The sequence below is a fragment of the Oncorhynchus masou genome, unplaced genomic scaffold (assembly GCF_036934945.1).
Source record: "Oncorhynchus masou masou isolate Uvic2021 unplaced genomic scaffold, UVic_Omas_1.1 unplaced_scaffold_3272, whole genome shotgun sequence".
Taxonomy (NCBI): Eukaryota; Metazoa; Chordata; class Actinopteri; order Salmoniformes; family Salmonidae; genus Oncorhynchus; species Oncorhynchus masou.
This window is the reverse complement of record NW_027009685.1, coordinates 15,104-34,722: the sequence shown is the minus strand read 5'-3', so window position 1 is coordinate 34,722 and position 19,619 is coordinate 15,104. Positions and strand designations below refer to the sequence as shown.

At 41.6% G+C, this 19,619-nt stretch overlaps 2 protein-coding genes across 4 annotated transcripts; both read right to left on the bottom strand.

Moving 5' to 3' along the window:
* Nucleotides 1-1,309: 1,309 nt before the first annotated feature.
* LOC135534346 (CD209 antigen-like protein D) lies at nucleotides 1,310-7,564 on the bottom strand. Of its 3 annotated transcripts, XM_064961369.1 has the most exons (6): nucleotides 7,304-7,564; nucleotides 4,029-4,127; nucleotides 3,509-3,952; nucleotides 3,256-3,380; nucleotides 3,061-3,161; nucleotides 1,310-1,841 (listed from the first exon to the last, which is right to left on the bottom strand). In XM_064961369.1, exons 1-6 carry the CDS (start codon nucleotides 7,443-7,445, stop codon nucleotides 1,694-1,696), a joined length of 1,059 nt encoding a protein of 352 aa, XP_064817441.1. In that variant the 5' UTR covers nucleotides 7,446-7,564; the 3' UTR covers nucleotides 1,310-1,693. The 3 variants fall into 3 exon arrangements, with proteins under 3 accessions (XP_064817441.1, XP_064817442.1, XP_064817443.1); XM_064961370.1 differs by lacking the exon at nucleotides 4,029-4,127; XM_064961371.1 differs by lacking the exon at nucleotides 3,509-3,952 and having other exon boundaries at nucleotides 7,304-7,563.
* Nucleotides 7,565-12,657: 5,093 nt separating this feature from the next.
* Nucleotides 12,658-15,594, bottom strand: LOC135534342 (CD209 antigen-like protein E). Its single transcript, XM_064961366.1, has 6 exons — nucleotides 15,368-15,594; nucleotides 14,129-14,230; nucleotides 13,871-14,032; nucleotides 13,613-13,755; nucleotides 13,391-13,491; nucleotides 12,658-13,087 (listed from the first exon to the last, which is right to left on the bottom strand). Exons 1-6 carry the CDS (start codon nucleotides 15,507-15,509, stop codon nucleotides 12,946-12,948), a joined length of 792 nt encoding a protein of 263 aa, XP_064817438.1. The 5' UTR covers nucleotides 15,510-15,594; the 3' UTR covers nucleotides 12,658-12,945.
* Between the last annotated feature and the right edge of the window lie 4,025 nt (nucleotides 15,595-19,619).

Sequence of the window (19,619 nt, the reverse complement as noted above, 5' to 3'; positions counted from 1 at the left end):
AGGGTGTGGGAGCCTGTGGATTAAACCATTGTGTGGCAAAGGGCGAGGTGTGACAATCTTTTGAAACTTAAAAACACGCTATTAAGTGTCTATGATCAAAAACAAGTGCTTTCATTGCGTATTATTAATATTATTGATGTTCCATAGTTATGTTTACATTGATATATTGGGGGGGAAATCATATTTTTCCAAGGATGGGGAGTCGTGTCCCCCCAACTGTACATTAAGTCTCTTTTCCTAGAATTAATGTGGTGGTCTTCCAACATGGCCGCCTGGAGGCGTCGTACGTCAACTGCAGGCCCTCTATACGTTAAGTCTCTGCTTCTAGTGATATCTCTGTCTCTGAGTCATCAGTGTGTCTCTGTGTGACTGCTGTAGCTGTTAACTCTATGGAAGTAACAACTACATTTCACAGGAAGTTGTGGCTATGATAATACAAAAATGTTTACAAGTTTGAAAACTTGCGTGTGTAGTTGTGTGAGTGTGAGACATTGTTACAGTGGTTATTGTTAAACCATTTTCTGCGGAACAATATAAATTATTCCATGTCTCTACATGGTCATCTTGTCAAGAGTACATCTCAACACAGTCCTCCTGCCCAGGGAATGGGACTTGCTATTTGTGTTGATGGACAGGACACTATCATACCAGAAATATATAGATCATAGAGGGGAAGTGGAGAACAAAGACTAGCTGTTAACATATATTACATATCATATGTAACAGCCCCAAGATAATTCAGGGCGTTTCCAAAACTCCTTCTTCCTTTCACCTTTCTGCTAATTTGGACCCTCTGTTTACTCCCAAATATACATCAACATGTTCAGGAGGTCCAGGACTACAAACATGGGTCATTAGAATGTCCAGACAATAGATTTGACACTACAAACTGTTCCAAGTGGATATTGAGGATGGGAAGGCTAAACCAGTGAGGATGAGATTTTGAGTGACATCTGTTTGAACGACTGAAAATATCCACTTCACTCTTTAGGGACCCTTATAAGGGAACATCAGTCAAATATGAGCATTTGATATTGTATGTGACTTGACAACAAAGACTGACGGTCAAAGATGACCGTATCTTTGATATCTCTACTACACTCATTGATTGGTGATACAGTCAACTCAATACAGTGTATGTAATGGTGGTTTGGTACTGTTGAGAATGTTGGACCAGGCCTAAATTGGAGCATGTAAATATCTGCAGAATTGAATTGAACATTTTTTGTATGCACAAAGTCAAATGCACTAACTTCCTGTTGACTCTGATGATATGTCAAACATAACTACTGGTACACAGGAAGCTACAAACAGGAAATAAGTAGAACTTTTATTAATATGATACAACAAACTAATACAACAATAGGTGCATTTGAATGCGTATGTGTACCTGCATGTATGTGTGTGTGCGTGTGTGTGTGAAAATGTGTGTAAGTGTGAAAGAGAGAGAGTGTGTGTGTGTGTGTGTGTGTGTGTGTGTGTGTGTGTGTGTGTGTGTGTGTGTGTGTGTGTGTGTGTGTGTGTGTGTGTGTGTGTGTGTGTGTGTGCGTGCGTGTGTGTGTGTGTGTGTGTGTGTGTGTGTGTGAGAGAGAGAGAGAGAGAGAGAGAGAGAGAGAGAGAGAGAGAGAATGAAGAATAAAGTTGTGTACACTATAAACTGCTGTATGTGTTACAGTACGCTGTCATGGTGATGTTAAAACACTTTCTCACAAATCCAGTTGAGTTTCCTGTCACATGACATGTCATTCCATGCCTTAAGTGGAGTCCAATCTGTATGTATCTCAACACAGTCCTCCTCCCCAGTAGGATCTTTACTATCAGGCTGATTGTCATTCCAGTACCTACAGGGTTAAAAACAGTCAGATATCATGGTTAATACCAGTACCTACAGGGTTAACAACAGTCAGATATCATGGTTAATACCAGTACCTACAGGGTTAACAACAGTCAGATATCATGGTTAATACCAGTACCTACAGGGTTAACAACAGTCAGATATCATGGTTAATACCAGTACCTACAGGGTTAACAACAGTCAGATATCATGGTTAATACCAGTACCTACAGGGTTAACAACAGTCAGATATCATGGTTAATACCAGTACCTACAGGGTTAATAACAGTCAGATATCATGGTTAATACCAGTACCTACAGGGTTAATAACAGTCAGATATCATGGTTAATACCAGTACCTACAGGGTTAACAACAGTCAGATATCATGGTTAATACCAGTACCTACAGGGTTAACAACAGTCAGATATCATGGTTAATACCAGTACCTACAGGGTTAACAACAGTCAGATATCATGGTTAATACCAGTACCTACAGGGTTAACAACAGTCAGATATCACGGTTAATACCAGTACCTACAGGGTTAACAACAGTCAGATATCATGGTTAATACCAGTACCTACAGAGTTAAAACAGTCAGATATCGTGGTTAATAGCAGTACCTACAGGGTTTAACAACAGTCAGATATCATGGTTAATACCAGTACCTACAGAGTTAAAACAGTCAGATATCGTGGTTAATAGCAGTACCTACAGGGTTTAAAAACAGCCAGATATCATGGTTAATACCAGTACCTACAGGGTTAACAACAGTCAGATATCATGGTTAATACCAGTACCTACAGGGTTAACAACAGTCAGATATCATGGTTAATACCAGTACCTACAGGGTTAAAACAGTCAGATATCATGGTTAATACCAGTACCTACAGGGTTAACAACAGTCAGATATCATGGTTAATACCAGTACCTACAGGGTTAAAAACAGTCAGATATCATGGTTAATACCAGTACCTACAAGGTTAAAAACAGTCAGATATCATGGTTAATACCAGTATCTACAGGGTTAAAAACAGTCAGATATCATGGTTAATACCAGTACCTATAGGGTTAACAACAATAAGACATCACAGTTACATCATCATAATACTAAATAATATGTAGACATTTATTCATCTTATAGTTAACTGCGATCATCAATGTCAGTAACCTGTATAGAAACATGTTGAATGGAGCCTTATTGACAGATTAGTTATCATCTCTCACCTTGTGGTCAGTGGGTTGCCGTCCACCCATTTCCAGGTCCCCTCCTTAACAGAGTCAGTCAGACCAATCCAGACTCTCTTCTTGAGGTTGAAGAGAAAAGTCTGTTGTTGAGAAAGATAAATGAACAGACGTTTATGTTTGATCATATTTACCCCTTGCACACCCATCCCCACTCCCTCTCCCTCTTTCTCTCACCTGTTCCTTATCACTGTTTATCATCACCAGGTCTGCTCCTCTCTTCAGACAGTCCTGTCTGCTCTCCTTCCAGGTTTTAGACTCAGTAGACAGGAAGTACCAACTGGATTCAAACTTCTGCCAGCCTTCAGGACAGGTTTGAAAATATTGATGAAAATATGAATTTCCTTCAATTTATCACACTGGACACTTAATGAGACTCATGATCAGTTGTGTGGGATTAATGATAATTAATTACTGTAGGTTTACTCACTGAGATTGGTAAGCCTCCAGTTAAGAAAATCTCTCTCAGTCTGTAGCTGGTCTCTCTCTTTAGTCATGGTGTTGTAACTGGTCTGTAGCTGGTCTCTCTCTGTAGTCATGGCGCTGTAACTGGTCTGTATCTGGTCTCTCCCTTTAGTCAGGGTGTTGTAACTGGTCTGTATCTGGTCTCTCTCTTTAGTCATGGTGTTGTAACTGGTCTGTAGGTTGTCTCTCTCTTTAGTCATGGTGTTGTAACTGGTCTGTAGCTGGTCTCTCTCTTTAGTCAGGGCGCTGTAACTGGTCTGTATCTGGTCTCTCCCTTTAGTCAGGGTGTTGTAACTGGTCTGTATCTGGTCTCTCTCTTTAGTCAGATTGTTGTTGCTGGCCTGTAGCTGTTCTATCTCTGCAGATGAGTTGGTCTTATAGGCTAAGAAGCTCCTAGAGACCCCATCATCTGTTATAACAACAACAAAGTGTATCAATAAAATTGATAATCTGGTGAATTGTAGGAACTATAACTTCAGACTTACAGTAGACAGACAGGCCTATGATCCCAGCCAGTAGAACACAGAGCAGCCCCAGACACACTGCAGCAACTAGGAAGGGTCTCTTCCCTGAGCTATCAGGCTCTGTGGACACAGGTACTGTACATAGCATCACTGAGACACAATCACACTTTTAGTGTTTTTTTCACCCTTTCTCTCTTCCTGTTGAGGGGGACTTCTTGTTAAAGATACAGCTTCTCACATTAACAGGAAATACAGTGACCAGTTAGTTATCTCCTAGCCTTGCAAATGTTAGCCAGCTAGCTAATGTTAGTAGAATTCATGCATATTCATATGTTTAGCAAATTCCTAACATATTCTACGTTTGCATATTCGTAACATATACAAAATGTATTTTGTAACATATACAAAAGGTAAATCGTAACATCATTGAAATTGTCATTTGTAACATACAAAATGGATTATGGACATCCACAAATTGATACATATCATATGAAACCTATGATATTACACTAAATGGAGTGACTCGGATTTACGTACATAATAATAAAAATGCAATGAGACCATGTTGGAAATACACATTGGCGATTTGCATTGGATTTTATGAACATCAAAATGAATGTTTCAGCAGTTAGTAAATATCTTAAAATACAGAGCATCAAACATTTCAGATCATTTAACCTCTAGTCTTCATAAAGAATAACGTTTCATTTAGAAGATGTAGTATTTAGCGTTTCATGTATTCAATTCCACAAGTATATCAATTCCAAAGCTTTCCGTTGTGAAGTAAGACCTATATTTGGAAGACACGTTGTATTCCGTTTTTGAATATGTAATAATCTGTTTGTTACAGTTTATTTTACTGTTGACTTTTGAAGTCTTGGAGCATGGGGCATTGGCCAACCGGATCACATTAACATAGGCACAATTGTTTATGCGGATAGTGGAAGGAGAATAACCATTAGTTTAAACTTCCACGTGTGTGTCTCTATGACTGTGGTGTATTTACCAGTGTTCTGAGATTCAGGTTGTTTATTTGTGCTCCTGTTCACAGTATCCTGTCCACAGCTCTCCCTGTCTACATTAGCATAAATATCCTCCATATAAAGGCTAATTCTAATTGCCCCCTTAAAATATACTTTGGTACTTTATGTATCTGCACACTGTACAATGGACAGTATATTATGTTTTATATCCTGTTAAATCTTCTTTGGGCTAGGGGGCAGCATTTTCACTTTTGGAATGAAATGTGTGCCCAGAGTAAACTGCCTCCTACTCAGTCCCAGATGCGAATATATGCATACTATTAGTAGTATTGTATAGAAAACACTCTGACGTTTCTAAAACTGTTTGAATGATGTCTGTGAGTATAACAGAACTCATATGTCAGGCAAAAACCTGAGAAAAGAATCCAAACAGGGAGTGGTAAATCTGAGGTTTGTAGTTTTTGAACTCAGCCCTATCGAATACACAGTGGGATATGGGTAATGTTGTACTTTCTACACCTTCCACTAGATGTCAACAGTATTTAGAAACGTGAATGAGGCTTGTACTGTGAAGTGGGACCGGATGAGCCCTGTTTGAGTGAGTGGTCTGGCAGAGTATCACAGCCTCATGATGCGCGGTCACGAGAGAGTTAGCTCTCGTTATATGGCTTTTCGACAGACAATGGAATTCTCCGGTTGGAACATTATTGATCTTTTATGATAAAAACATCCTAAAGATTGATTCTATACTTAGTTTGACAAGTTTCTTCGACCTGTAATATAACTTTTTGAACGTTTCGTCCGACTGGACCAGATTGCGCTTTTGGATATGTTTACCAAACACACTAACAAAAGAAACTATTGGACATAAATGATGGACATTATCAAACAAAACAAGCATTTATTGTGGAACTGAGATTCCTGGGAGTGCATTCTGATGAAGATCATCAAAGGTAAGTTAATATTTATCATGCTATTTGTGACTAATGTTGACTGAGCAAAATGGCAGATATTTCTTTTGGCTGGTTTGGGCTCTGAGCGCCGATCTCAGATTATGCTTTTTCCGTATTAAAAAAAAAAAAAAAATCTGACACAGCGGTTAAAGTCCATCATTTTTGTCCAAATACCACCTCCTCGTTCGAGCCTAGAGTTCACAAATCTAAATTCATGAACCGTGATTACTAGGTCCAGACGAAAAGTCAAAAAGTTCCGTTACAGTCTGTAGAAACATGTCAAACAACGTATAGAATCAATCTTTAGGATTTTTTAACATAACTCTTCAATAATGTTTCAACCGGAGAATTCCTTTGTCTGTAGAATTGCAGTGGAACGCAGGTCGCTCTCACGTGAGCGAGCATGATCGACTCATGCCACTCTGGCAGACACCTGACTCAAAGAGCTCTCCTTCCCTCATTCTTCACAGTAGAAGCCTCAAACAAGGTTCTAAAGACTGTTGACATCTAGTGGAAGCTGTAGAAAGTGCATTATGACCCCATAGACACTGTATATTCGATAGGCAATGACTTGAAACACTATGAAACTCAGATTTCCCACTTCCTAGTTGATTTTCTTTTCAGGTTTTTGCCTGCCATATGAGTTCTGTTATACTCACAGACATCATTCAAACAGTTTTGAAAACATCAGCGTGTTTTCTATCCACAATACTAATAATATGCATATATTAGCTTCTGGGACTGAGTAGCAGGCAGTTTACTCTGGGCACGCTTTTCATCCGAACTTGAAAATGCTGCCCCCTATCCCAACAGCAACCTTTCGGTTACTGGCCTAGCGATCTTAACTGCTAGACGTCCTGCCGACCTCTCTCTTCATGAACCTGATTGGTCGAGAAGATTTTGAGTGACAGCTGGTTGAATGACTGAAAAGATCCACTTCACTCTCCTCTTTTGGGACTCATATATGGGAACAACAATCAAATATGATCATTTGATATTGTGCTTATATGTAACTTGACAGCAACGACTTACTGTCAAAGATAATTAGGAGAACACAGCAGCCCCAGATACACTGCAGCAACTCCAGAGGGTCTCTTCCACCACTGAATATGTACTGAATCACAAATGATTAAAGCTAAATCTTTGATGATGTACTTTACTGTATCATCCAGGAATGGGACACAAAAGGTCTAGTACTACCAGGTAATCTCCACTGTATTATGTATTACATTATTATTATTTGTGTGTGTGTGTGTGTGTGTGTGTGTGTGTGTGTGTGTGTGTGTGTGTGTGTGTGTGTGTGTGTGTGTGTGTGTGTGTGTGTGTGTGTGTGTGTGTGTGTGTGTGTGTGTAATCTTACCTGAAGCAACAACTCCATCTCTTGTACTGGGTTTGAAGGCTCTTACGTTGGCATATGATTGGCCATCAATGTCTGTGTTCTTCATTGCATCAGGCTCATCGTCATTAAATCCATCTGGGATTTCATAGACTCCCTCTGACATCTTCACACACTGCTGATAAAATACAGTAACTTCTACATCTAATCTCAACTCTAATATACATATATAGCTGTGTCTTCCTCCTGCACTGTCCTGGGTCTGTGTGACTTTAGGTAGTGAAACTCTTTGTCAGTCATCCGCAGTGGATGATAAATTGTGAAATCAACACAGGCCACCACATGACTCCCAACAGCCTTAGTTTCTTAATATAATACATGATATGACTCCCACCAGTCTTAGTTTGATAATATAATACATGATATGACTCCCACCAGTCTTAGTTTGATAATATAATATATGATATGTCTACCACCAGCCTTAGTTTGACAATATAATATATTAAATTACTATATATCATGCTATTCGATGTATGTGTGAATTCACAGAGTCCCAATTTTCATGTTCTAAAATACATGGGGATCCTGTTAATTGACATATAAACTACATATATCCTGACTGAGTTTACAGCACCCCCAGCCTTCAAATGGAGAACACATTATGGATCTCACTCTGTGACTGGTGGTGTATGGAGAACTTGCCCCTAGATGCTGATCTTAGGTTGGTTTTACATTTCCACCACTAATGGTTAAGCTTAAGATTGGGGGAGGGAAACCTGATCCTAGATCTGTACCTGGGGGAAACTTCCCCCCGAAATGTGACCAGCCACCGATGGCCATATAGGGGCCTTTATTCTATCTATGCTGACTGTGAATAGTAACTCAAAATGCAGAAAAAGCAGAAGTTCTGACAACATCTCCATAGTTTCACTTTTAAGAGAATAGAAAGAAGAATAAAAAGCTGTCACATGTATTATGAGAAAATGTTCATATTTCCACCCTGTCTTTCAGTATAACATATACATACCAGTTACATCTAATGACACAGCTCTCTTTGCAATGATTCCACTGTTCCACTGATCTACCAACATGAACTATTATACAACTCTACAGCTCTACTCTATTCCACAGGAGGAGAGAAAGCATCACACAGATCCTTAGATACAGGGACAGAGTCAAAGGTGGCCCTCTGGTTGATGTAGTACTAACTACAGGTACAGCTGTAGTGTTGGTGACAGAGACCTGGGTGGATAAAGTACTAACTACAGGTACAGCTGTAGTGTTGGTGACAGAGGCCTGGGTGGATGTAGTACTAACTACAGGTACAGCTGTAGTGTTGGTGACAGAGACCTGGGTGGATGTAGTACTAACTACAGGTACAGCTGTAGTGTTGGTGACAGAGACCTGGGTGGATGTAGTACTAACTACAGGTACAGCTGTAGTGTTGGTGACAGAGACCTGGGTGGATGTAGTACTAACTACAGGTACAGCTGTAGTGTTGGTGACAGAGACCTGGGTGGATGTAGTACTAACTACAGCTGTAGTGTTGGTGACAGAGACCTGGGTGGATGTAGTACTAACTACAGGTACAGCTGTAGTGTTGGTGACAGAGACCTGGGTGGATAAAGTACTAACTACAGGTATAGCTGTAGTGTTGGTGGACCTGGGTGGATAGTACTAACTACAGGTATAGCTGTAGTGTTGGTGACAGAGACCTGGGTGGATGTGTACTAACTACAGGTACAGCTGTAGTGTTGGTGACAGAGACCTGGGTGGATAACTACAGGTATAGCTGTAGTGTTGGTGACAGAGACCTGGGTGGATGTAGTACTAACTACAGGTATAGCTGTAGTGTTGGTGACAGAGACCTGGGTGGATGTAGTACTAACTACAGGTACAGCTGTAGTGTTGGTGACAGAGACCTGGGTGGATGTAGTACTAACTACAGGTACAGCTGTAGTGTTGGTGACAGAGACCTGGGTGGATGTAGTACTAACTACAGGTACAGCTGTAGTGTTGGTGACAGAGACCTGGGTGGATGTAGTACTAACTACAGGTACAGCTGTAGTGTTGGTGACAGAGACCTGGGTGGATGTAGTACTAACTACAGGTACAGCTGTAGTGTTGGTGACAGAGACCTGGGTGGATGTAGTACTAACTACAGGTACAGCTGTAGTGTTGGTGACAGAGACCTGGGTGGATGTAGTACTAACTACAGGTACAGCTGTAGTGTTGGTGACAGAGACCTGGGTGGATGGTACTAACTACAGGTACAGCTGTAGTGTTGGTGACAGAGACCTGGGTGGATGTAGTACTAACTACAGGTACAGCTGTAGTGTTGGTGACAGAGACCTGGGTGGATGTAGTACTAAATACAGGTACAGCTGTAGTGTTGGTGACAGAGACCTGGGTGGATAAAGTACTAACTACAGGTACAGCTGTAGTGTTGGTGACAGAGACCTGGGTGGATGTAGTACTAACTACAGGTACAGCTGTAGTGTTGGTGACAGAGACCTGGGTGGATGTAGTACTAACTACAGGTACAGCTGTAGTGTTGGTGACAGAGACCTGGGTGGATGTAGTACTAACTACAGGTACAGCTGTAGTGTTGGTGACAGAGACCTGGGTGGATGTAGTACTAACTACAGGTACAGCTGTAGTGTTGGTGACAGAGACCTGGGTGGATGTAGTACTAACTACAGGTACAGATGTAGAGTTGGGCACCTGGGCACAGTTTCCCAAAAGCATATTAAGGCTAAGTAGCAGATTAAGGCTAAATTAATCTTAGAACATCGTTGAAACGATGGACTTAGCCTTAAGATACTTTTGGGAAACGGGGCCCTGGCCTGTAGAGTTCACAACCACCACCACAGAGTCCTTCGCTGAGCCCAGACACACACCCTCGTTGGCTGCCCTGTTCAATACCACCAGCTCTACCTTCTTTGAACAGCAGGTTGCTCTGTAGGCCACCCGGGTCACATTATTGGCCCTGAGGCGCACGACTGTAGAAGTGTTGAGGATCCCATTGCCCTGGATGAAGATAAAATATTTTTAAAATATCTGCCACAGCAACATACAGTGCCTTGCGAAAGTAATCGGCCCCCTTGAACTTTGCGACCTTTTGCCACATTTCAGGCTTCAAACATGAAGATATAAAACTGTATTTTTTTGTGAAGAATCAACAACAAGTGGGACACAATCATGAAGTAGAACGACATTTATTGGATATTTCAAACTTTTTTAACAAATCAAAAACTGAAAAATTGGGCGTGCAAAATTATTCAGTGAGGATCTCTGAATGATCCAATGTTGACCTAAATGACTAATGATGATAAATACAATCCACCTGTGTGTAATCAAGTCTCCGTATAAATGCGCCTGCACTGTGATAGTCTCAGAGGTCCGTTAAAAGCGCAGAGAGCATCATGAAGAACAAGGAACACACCAGGCAGGTCCGAGATACTGTTGTGAAGAAGTTTAAAGCCGGATTTGGATACAAAAGGATTTCCCAAGCTTTAAACATCCCAAGGAGCACTGTGCAAGCGATAATATTGAAATGGAAGGAGTATCAGACCACTGCAAATCTACCAAGACCTGGCCGTCCCTCTAAACTTTCAGCTCATACAAGGAGAAGACTGATCAGAGATGCAGCCAAGAGGCCCATGATCACTCTGGATGAACTGCAGAGATCTACAGCTGAGGTGGGAGACTCTGTCCATAGGACAACAATCAGTCGTATATTGCACAAATCTGGCCTTTATGGAAGAGTGGCAAGAATAAAGCCATTTCTTAAAGATATCCATAAAAAGTGTAATTTAAAGTTTGCCGCAAGCCACCTGGGAGACACACCAAACATGTGGAAGAAGGTGCTCTGGTCAGATGAAACCAAAATTTTACTTTTTGGCAACAACGCAAAACGTTATGTTTGGCGTAAAAGCAACACAGCTCATCACCCTGAACACACCATCCCCACTGTCAAACATGGTGGTGGCAGCATCATGGTTTGGGCCTGCTTTTCTTCAGCAGGGACAGGGAAGATGGTTAAAATTGATGGGAAGATGGATGGAGCCAAATACAGGACCATTCTGGAAGAAAACCTGATGGAGTCTGCAAAAGACCTGAAACTGGGACGGAGATTTGTCTTCCAACAAGACAAGATCCAAAAATGCAAAATCCAATGAAATGGTTAAAACATAAACATAAAGAATGGCCAAGTCAATGTCCAGACCTGAATCCAATCGAGAATCTGTGGAAAGAACTGAAAACTGCTGTTCACAAATGCTCTCCATCCAACCTCACTGAGCTCGAGCTCGAGCTGTTTTGCAAGGAGGAATGGGAAAACATTTCAGTCTCTCGATGTGCAAAACTGATAGAGACATACCCCAAGCGACTTACAGCTGTAATCGCAGCAAAAGGTGGCGCTACAAAGTATTAACTTAAGGGGGCTGAATAATTTTGCACGCCCAATTTTTCAGTTTTTGATTTGTTAAAATGGTTTGAAATATCCAATAAATGTCGTTCCACTTCATGATTGTGTCCCACTTGTTGTTGATTCTTCACAAAAAAATACAGTTTTATATCTTTATGTTTGAAGCCTGCAATGTGGCAAAAGGTCGCAAAGTTCAAGGGGGCCGAATACTTTCGCAAGGCACTGTATATTTGAATAATTCAATGGATGTTTTGTGTACAAATGTGATGACTAAATTGTCTTATTTGGAATTTTCTCATTTGGATTCTCAATGTGGCCTTGTTTGGAAAATTGTCCTTCTGGGCTGAGCCTCCGTTAAACTGCAGTACCAAAACAAAACTGTAGGTGAAATCCAAACTGGGCTTCTAGACCGGAACGCTGGTACCTTGGAGGAGACGCCTGGTAGTCCACACTGGGAGAGGTAAAATCTGTCACTTGGAGGGAGGAAGGAGGAGAAGGGGTAGAGAGGGAGAGGGGATAGAGGGAGAGAGAGAGCAATAACTAATGTAGCTGATAACAACTGGTAGCTTACAGCCACCAATTCGCTCAAATCAGTGGTTGTGAGGGAGAGAGAATATAAGAAAAGGAGGCCATTTTAGAGTTTTGAAACAAGACCCTTACTTTGCTGACAACGGACAGGGTTACATCTGTTCCTGACGGGGTGCTGGCGGGCGCCATGAGGCTCACCGTACCGTTGGCCGCAGCGCCCCCAGTCACCATGGAGATGTTGGCAGGGAAGGAAGAAGTGAATCTGCGATCGTTGGTCGCTCGGACGGTAAAGGTTCCTCAGGTTCTGTTGGCCGTTTCTACGTTGAATGGGACTGAAATGGTGGAAAACTATGGACAGAACAGGGCTTAGACTCTGATTGGTTTAGTAGTAGTAGTATTGATAAATGAGGACTCAAGGCTCTGTATTTATGTTGATTTATTTTCCCTTTTGTACATTAACCATTTGCACATTGTTACAACACTGTATATATACATGATATGGAATTTGAAATATCTTCATTATTTTGGAACTTCTGTGAGTGTAATGTTTACTGTTATTTTTTATTGTTAATTTCACTTTTGTATATGATCTACTTCTCTTGCTTTGGCATATGTTTCCCATGACAATAAAGCCCCTTTAATGTAAATGAATTGAGAGACACAGAGACACACAGAGAGGAGACAGAATGTTTGTTACAGTGGGTTATTGTTACACCACTTTCTCACAGATCCAGTTATGATTTGTGCCACATTTGTCATCATTCCATGTTGTTACAGGGTCACCTTTACTAAAGTATATCTCAGCACAGTCCTCCTGCCCATAATTATCAGGCTGTCCTGCGCTCCAGTACCTAAACAACACAGAGAACCAGACAGTCAGACACTGTGGTACCAACATACTCCTCAATTATATAGACACGGTCCTACGTTTTAAAGACACCCTCTGTAAGATGATCATACCGTTATCAAGAATGGGCCCTTAACACATTTCACTACATTCATATGTAAATATTACCTGGTTTCTATAATACATCTATAGTTCTCATTGAATGACGTTCATGAGTGGAAACATACCTTTTTATGAACATGATTGGAAGCAAAAAATCTTTGTTTTTTTATCACCATATCATCTGGTAAAATGGTAAATCTCTCACCCTGTGGTCAGTGATGTGCCGTCCACCCACTTCCAGGTCCCCTCAGTGACAGAGTCAGTCAGACCAATCCAGGCTCTCAGGTGGAGGTTGAAGACAAATGTCTGTTGTTGAGAAAGATAAAAACGTATTATACTGCACATATTAGTGTACTGCTGGAAATGGAAATTCTCTCTCTCTCTCTCTCTCTCTCTCTCTCTCTCTCTCTCTCTCTCTCTCTCTCACCTGTTCCTCTCTGCTGTTTATGATCACCAGATCTGCTCCTCTCCTCTTACAATCCTGTCTGCTCTGCTTCCAGGTTTTCTTCTCAGTAGAGAGGAAGTACAAACTGGAGTCAAAGTACCTCCATCCCTCCTGACAATGCTGCTCTGTTGAAGAGCAAAGGTGAACACATTGAGAAACTTAGCCAGTATCTTTATACTCATGAAGCCATGATATGTAATTACTGTTGATTTTACTTTGAATTTATCAGTTATATCTCACCCATCACAAAAAGCTTTGCCTGAATATGGCCTTTCTCTTTAGTCAGGTTGTTGTATCTGGTCTGTAGCTGGTCTCTCTCTGCAGTTGCGTTATTCTCATAAAGGGAACAACTCTGTGACAAGATGTTCCTTTTATCCTCAGAATCTTTGATGGCTCTGTTATCTACAAAGTAAAAATAGTTTCACCAGGTAAATAGGCTTAGTAACCAGCACCTCTATATAACTGGGTGATAAGCAATGAACATGGACACAAACTCACAGTAGACAGACAGGCCTATGATCCCAGCCAGTAGGAGAACACACAGCAGCCCCAGACACACTGCGGCAACTGGGAAGGGTCTCTTCCCTGAGCTATCAGGCTCTGTGGACACACATAATATACTGTTATGTTTTGTGTGTGTGATTTACCTGAGTGCTGGTCTCCTGGTCCATCATTAGGAGCAGTGTCTGCTGCTCTTCTCTATTGGTGCTGGTCTCACCGTCTCTCAGGGTGTCTGCACTGACATAAATATCCACAATCCTCTCCTCCATCTCACCTCTCTTAAACTTGACCTTCTTGTTCATATCTGGTTCAGTATAGATGACCTTTGACGTCTTTAACAATGCCTGGGTCTTTCTTTCTATGTAGGGCTACTTACTATACATTAAGTCTCTGCTTCTAGAATTAATGCGATGGTCTTCCAACATGGCCACCAGGAGGTGTCCTACGTCAACTGCAAGCCCTCTATACATTCAGTCTCTGCTTCTAGTGATGTCTCTGTCTCTGAGTCATCTGTGTTTCTGTGTCTGTGTGACTACTGTAGCTGTTAACTCTATGGAAGTAACAACAAAATTACACGGGAAGTTGTGGCTATGATAATACAAAAAGGTTTACAAGTTTGAAAACTTGTGTGTGTAGTTGTGTGAGAGATTGTTATAGTGGTTATTGTTAAACCATTTTCTGCAGTACAACATAAACCATTCCATGCCTCTACATGATCATCTTGTCCAGAGTACATCTCAACACAGTCCTCCTGCCCAGGGAATGGGACTTGCTATTTGTGATGATTGACAGGACACTATCATACCAGGAAGATATAGATCATAGAGGGGAAGTGGAGAACAAAGGCCAGCTGTTAACATCTATTAAATATCATATGTAACAGTCAAATATGAGCATTTGATGTTGTGCTTATATGTAATTTGACAACAAAGACTGACTGTCAAAGATTATTAGAACACACAGCAGCCCCAGACACACTGCAGCAACTCCAGAGGGTCTCTTCCACTACTGAACATGTACTGAATAACACATTATTAAAGTAAGATCTTTAGTAATGTGTAATACCTTTTCAATATATTATGTGTAATTTGTGTGTGTGTGTGTGTGTGTGTGTGTGTGTGTGTGTGTGTGTGTGTGTGTGTGTGTGTGTGTGTGTGTGTGTGTGTGTGTGTGTGTGTGTGTGTGTGTGTGTGTGTGTGTGTGTGTGTGTGTGTGTGTGTGTTCATGCAATCTTACCTGAAGCAAAAATTCCATCTCTTGTACTGGACTTGAAGGCTCTTACGTTGGAATATATTTGGCCATCGATTTCTGTGTTCTTCATTGCATCAGGCTCATCGTCATTAAATCTATCTGGGATTTCATAGACTCCCTTTGACATCTTAACACACTTGTGGTCAAATACAGTAACTTCTACTTCTTACAGCAACTCTAATGTACGTTTGTAGCTGTGTCGTCTCCATGTGCTGTTCTGCATCTGTGTGACTTTAGGTAGTGAAACTCCTTATCAGTCAACCACAGTGGATGACAAATTGTGAAATCAACACAACACTGGCCACCATGGGACCTCCACCAGCCTTAGTTTGATAATATACAGTTCCTTGCGAAAGTATTCGGCCCCCTTGAACTTTGCGACCTTTTGCCACATTTCAGGCTTCAAACATAAAGATATAAAACTGTATTTTTTTTGTGAAGAATCAACAACAAGTGGGACACAATCATGAAGTGGAACGACATTTATTGGAAATTTCAAACTTTTTTAACAAATCAAAAACTGAAAAATTGGGCATGCAAAATTATTCAGCCCCTTTACTTTCAGTGCAGCAAACTCTCTCCAGAAGTTCAGTGAGGATCTCTGAATGATCCAATGTTGACCTAAATGACTAATGACGATAAATACAATCCACCTGTGTGTAATCAAGTCTCCGTATAAATGCACCTGCACTGTGATAGTCTCAGAGATCCGTTAAAAGCGCAGAGAGCATCATGAAGAACAAGGAACACACCAGGCAGGTCCGAGATACTGTTGTGAAGAAGTTTAAAGCCGGATTTGGATACAAAAAGATTTCCCAAGCTTTAAACATCCCAAGGAGCACTGTGCAAGCGATAATATTGAAATGGAAGGAGTATCAGACCACTGCAAATCTACCAAGACCTGGCCGTCCCTCTAAACTTTCAGCTCATACATGGAGAAGACTGATCAGAGATGCAGCCAAGAGGCCCATGATCACTCTGGATGAACTGCAGAGATCTACAGCTGAGGTGGGAGACTCTGTCCATAGGACAACAATCAGTCGTGTATTGCACAAATCTGGCCTTTATGGAAGAGTGGCAAGAAGAAGCCATTTCTTAAAGATATCCATAAAACGTGTCATTTAAAGTTTGCCACAAGCCACCTGGGAGACACACCAAACTTGAACGTTTTGGCAACAATGCAAAACATTATGTTTGGCGTAAAAGCAACACAGCCCATCACCCTGACCACACCATCCCCACTGTCAAACATGGTGGTGGCAGCATCATGGTTTGGGCCTGCTTTTCTTCAGCAGGGAGAGGGAAGATGGTTAAAATTGATGGGAAGATGGATGGAGCCAAATACAGGACCATTCTGGAAGAAAACCTGATGGAGTCTGCAAAAGACCTGAGACTGGGACGGAGATTTGTCTTCCAACAAGACAATGATCCAAAACATAAAGCAAAATCTACAATGGAATGGTTCAAAAATAAACATATCCAGGTGTTAGAATGGCCAAGTCAAAGTCCAGACCTGAATCCAATCGAGAATCTGTGGAAAGAACTGAAAACTGCTGTTCACAAATGCTCTCCATCCAACCTCACTGAGCTCGAGCTGTTTTGCAAGGAGGAATGGGAAAAAATTTCAGTCTCTCGATGTGCAAAACTGATAGAGACATACCCCAAGCGACTTACAGCTGTAATCGCAGCAAAAGGTGGTGCTACAAAGTATTAACTTAAGGGGGCTGAATAATTTTGCACGCCCAATTTTTCAGTTTTTGATTTGTTAAAAAAGTTTGAAATATCCAAAAAATGTTGGTCCACTTCATGATTGTGTCCCACTTGTTGTTGATTCTTCACAAAAAATACAGTTTTATATCTTTATGTTTGAAGCCTGAAATGTGGCAAAAGGTCGCAAAGTTCAAGGGGGGCGAATACTTTCGCAAGGCACTGACCATTATGTGACTCTATATCATGATATATGATGTATGTGTGAATTCACAGGGTCCCAATTTTTCATGTTCTAAAATAAATTGTGATCCTGTTAATTGACATATACACTACATATATCCTGACTGAGTTTACTGCACCCCCAGCCTTCAAATGGAGAACACATTATGGCTCTCACTCTGTGACTGGAGGTGGAGAGGGGAGTTGCCCTTAGATGCTGATCTTGTTCAGTTTTATATTTCTTCCACAAATGGTTAAGGTTGGGATTGAGTGAAAGTAACCTGATCCTAGATCTGTACTTAGGGGAAACTTCCCCCTGTGTTGTGACCGCCCACCAATGGCCATGTAGGGGTCTATGCTCTATCTATGCTGACTGTGAAGAGTTACTCAGAATGAAAAAGCAGAAGATCTGACAATATCTCCATAGTTTCAGTTTGACAGATTTAAGAGGAAGAAGAATAAAAAACGTTCACATGTATTATGATAAAACGTTCATATTTCCACCCTGTCTTTCAAATCAAATCAAATCAAATTGTATTTGTCCCATACACATGGTTAGCAGATGTTAATGCGAGTGTAGCGAAATGCTTGTGCTTCTAGTTCCGACAATGCAGTAATAGCCAACGAGTAATCTAGCTAACAATTCCAAAACTACTACCTTAAACACATAAGTGTAAAGGGATAAAGAATATGTACATAAAGATATATGAATGAGTGATGGTACAGAGCGGCATAGGCAAGATGCAGTAGATGGTATCGAGTACAGTATATACATATGAGATGAGTATGTAAACAAAGTGGCATAGTTTAAAGTGGCTAGTGAAACATGTATTACATAAAGATGCAGTAGATGATATAGAGTAGAGTATATACGTATACCTATGAGATAAATAATGTAGGGTATGTAAACATTATATTAAGTAGCATTGTTTAAAGTGGCTAGTGATATATTTTACATCAATTCCCATCAATTCCCATTATTAAAGTGGCTGGAGTTGTGTCAGTGTGTTGGCAGCAGCCACTCAATGTTAGTGGTTGCTGTTTAACAGTCTGATGGTCTTGAGATAGAAGCTGTTTTTCAGTCTCTCGGTCCCAGCTTTGATGCACCTGTACTGACCTCGCCTTCTGGATGATAGCGGGGTGAACAGGCCGTGGCTCAGGTGGTTGTTGTCCTTGATGATGTTTATGGAGGGCAGGTAGTTTGCCCCCAGTGATGCGTTGTGCAGACCTCACTACCCTCTGGAAAGCCTTACGGTTGTGGGCGGAGCAGTTGCCGTACCAGACGGTGATACAGCCTGACAGGATGCTCTCGATTGTGCATCTGTCAACGTTTGTCAGTGCTTTTGGTGACGAGACAAATTTCTTCAGCTCCTGAGGTTGAAGAGGCGCTGCTGCGCGGACCAATTCAGTTAGTCCGTGATGTGTATGTCGAGGAACTTAAAACTTTACTACCCACTCCACTACTGTCCCTTCGATGTGGATAAGGGGTGCTCCCTCTGCTGTTTCCTGAAGTACACGATCAGCTCCTTTGTTTTGTTGACGTTGAGTGTGAGGTTATTTTCCTGACACCACACACCGAGGGCCCTCAACTCCTCCCTGTAGGCCCTCTCGTTGTTATTGGTAATCAAGCCTACCACTGTAGTGTCGTCCGCAAACTTAATGATTGAGTTGGAGGCGTGCATGACCACGCAGTTGTGGGTGAACAGGGAGTACAGGAGAGGGCTTAGAATGCACCCTTGTGGGGCCCCAGTGTTGAGGATCAGCAGGGTGGAGAAGTTGTTACCTACCCTCACCACCTGGGGGCTGCCCGTCAGGAAGTCCAGTACCCAGTTGCACAGGGCAGGGTCGAGACCCAGGGTCGAGACCCAGGGTCTCGAGCTTGATGACAAGTTTGGAGGGTACTATGGTGTTAAATGCTGAGCTGTAGTCGATGAAGAGCATTCTCACGTAGGTATTCCTCTTGTCCAGATGGGTTAGGGCAGTGTGCAGTGTGGTTGCGATTGTGTCGTCTGTGGACCTATTTGGGCGGTAAGCAAATTGGAGTGGGTCTAGGGTGTCAGGTAGGGTGGAGGTGATATGGTCCTTGACTAGTCTCTCAAAGCACTTCATGATGATGAAAGTGAGTGCTACAGGGCGTTAGTCATTTAGCTCAGTTACCTTAGCTTTCTTGGGAACAGGAACAATGGTGGCCCTCTTGAAGCATGTGGGGACAGCAGACTTGGATACGGATTGATTGAATATGTCCGTAAACACACCAGATGTAGGTGTTAACTCTAGAGTAGTATCATCAAAATGACACGGGTATGCC

Coding starts and splice junctions, on each gene's coding strand:
- LOC135534346 (XM_064961369.1), bottom strand. CDS start 7,445: ATGTCAGAGGGAGTCTATGAAATCCCAGATGGATTTAATGACGATGAG. Junction 4,128..7,303: donor AGATGGAGTTGTTGCTTCAG/GTAAGATTACAC, acceptor CTGTGTCCACAG/AGCCTGATAGCTCAGGGAAG. Junction 3,381..3,508: donor CTGGAGGCTTACCAATCTCA/GTGAGTAAACCT, acceptor CCTGTCCTGAAG/GCTGGCAGAAGTTTGAATCC.
- LOC135534342 (XM_064961366.1), bottom strand. CDS start 15,509: ATGTCAAAGGGAGTCTATGAAATCCCAGATAGATTTAATGACGATGAG. Junction 13,756..13,870: donor GGCAAAGCTTTTTGTGATGG/GTGAGATATAAC, acceptor GCTCTTCAACAG/AGCAGCATTGTCAGGAGGGA. Junction 13,492..13,612: donor TAAACAGCAGAGAGGAACAG/GTGAGAGAGAGA, acceptor TCTCAACAACAG/ACATTTGTCTTCAACCTCCA.